This window comes from Aedes aegypti, chromosome 2 (genome assembly GCF_002204515.2).
Source record: "Aedes aegypti strain LVP_AGWG chromosome 2, AaegL5.0 Primary Assembly, whole genome shotgun sequence".
Lineage (NCBI taxonomy): Eukaryota > Metazoa > Arthropoda > Insecta > Diptera > Culicidae > Aedes > Aedes aegypti.
Genome location: NC_035108.1, coordinates 168985457 through 168987328, shown reverse-complemented (window position 1 = coordinate 168987328; position 1872 = coordinate 168985457). Strand labels below are relative to the sequence as shown.

At 36.1% G+C, this 1872-nt stretch overlaps 1 protein-coding gene across 1 annotated transcript; it reads right to left on the bottom strand.

Moving 5' to 3' along the window:
• Positions 1-340: 340 nt before the first annotated feature.
• LOC110675147 lies at positions 341-1592 on the bottom strand. Its single transcript, XM_021839529.1, has 2 exons — positions 720-1592; positions 341-664 (listed from the first exon to the last, which is right to left on the bottom strand). Exons 1-2 carry the CDS (start codon positions 1590-1592, stop codon positions 377-379), a joined length of 1161 nt encoding a protein of 386 aa, XP_021695221.1. The 3' UTR covers positions 341-376.
• Between the last annotated feature and the right edge of the window lie 280 nt (positions 1593-1872).

The following is a 1872-nucleotide window of genomic DNA, read 5'->3' as shown; positions in this document are numbered from 1 at the left end:
TTCGTAAACTGATTGTTCCAAAAATTCCGATTGGTACTCATATTATTATGTAAATGCTACATATAAAAAAAATTATGAAATGTGAGAATGGAAACAAAATATTTATCTCTTATCTCTTATTGTTATTTTTAAGAATTCTAGTCACATTTCTTATGCCTATATGCCTATATATTTCTTATGCTATATAGCATTAATCAAGTATGAACAATTAAACAATAAACGTTAATTAACAAAAGTACAAAAAAAATATAAAAATGAAATGCTAACGAAGAAAAATCAACCATTTTAACAAACATTGCAAAAAAAAACAAAAATGACGATCGTCATTCGTTATCAGACATTGAACTCTCTTCGCTAGACAATTCTTCAGAGCTTTCTATATCAGAGCTTTCCTCATCCGTTTGTGCTGATTCCTTGTTTCCATTTGATGACCTTCATAAAATTGCGCCAAATCAATATCATGGTCTTCATTAGCGTTGCAATTTCGTCGTTTTTTAAACGTAGTGTACGATATTTTGATGTCAGACCACGCCAAAGCTGCAACCATTATATCGTACATGTTATCTTCCGGAGTTGTTTTTCGGGCTAGGTTAGGCCTCGAAAAATTATGCCGTTTGTGCATGCGTTCACCTGCCTGCTCATCAACAAAATTCATAGTGTAAGGCTAGAATAAAAAACCAGGTAATATTTTATACAATTTAAGCTAACAGTATACTTACCAATTTGGTGATGTACTCCGATAAGTGTTTGTACTTATGCAAGCAAGGTGGCAACTTTTTTATAAAAGGGAATTCTGTCAGTATGTTTTTTTCTAACTCCTCGTATAAAATTTTAACTTTCTCGGGTTCGAGCCTTTGCGATGAGAGTGCCAAACTGCTTATTTTTCTTAAATTTTCCACCAATTTTCTATTTATTCCCAAAATATCAGAAAACGCTGTAGGATCGGAGAGTAGAAGGCGAGCAAGATTTCCGTTATTCGAGCTTCCACATCCACCTGGCTTTGGTCGGTTAACATGCGCTTCGAAACGATCTTCAAGTTTGTTTGAAATTCTTCTATGCTCTGACTGCACTTCCGGATGTTTCAATGCTGGATTATTGGGAATCCTCTTTTTGGCAGCGTTACGAATCAACCATTCCGTGGAGTTCAACCAGGAGTGAAAATATGATGGACATATAACTCCAACTGGTCCTGAAATACACACTGGGCAGGCGTGGGTATTTTTATTGCCGACGATAGCATTAGCAGCTTTGCCGTCTATCAAAAAATATACCGCTTCTGCAGTTATTTGAAGACGAATATTATCCACAGTGATAATCACGGGGTTAGTTTTTATTCCATTCACCTCTTTATAAAATTTGGTGAACATTTCCAATGTGATCGCCTCGGTCTCTTTAGTCCAGCTTAGTGATCTTGGACGGCAGAAAAAATCTGATTGCGGGTTAGGATTGTTGTAAATTTCTTCCCTAGAACTAGTTATTAGTTGTAAACACATAAAATTTTCTGATAGGAGAGAATCGTCACTAACAAGAATACTGCCCTCGTTGTACTGAGAAAATCCAGTTGCTGAATCCAGACCCCCAGCAATCCTCATTAAGCAGTCAATTACGATTGGGGGTTTTAAGGAATTTGCAATGTAATTTAGCCTTGATCTTATAATTGGAAGTTCCATTATTCTTCTCGCATCATTTTCAATTAGGTTACGAATGGGTATACTACACGACAGGTGTCCTTTTTCCCAGTTTGGACTTGAAAATGACGGTATTATTGATTTGCGGTGTTCTATCATTGCATTCCATGGCACGAGGGCCTTCAGACCAAATTCTTGTTTGATGAATTGCCGAATACCTTAAAAAAGTTAAAATTATGTGAAC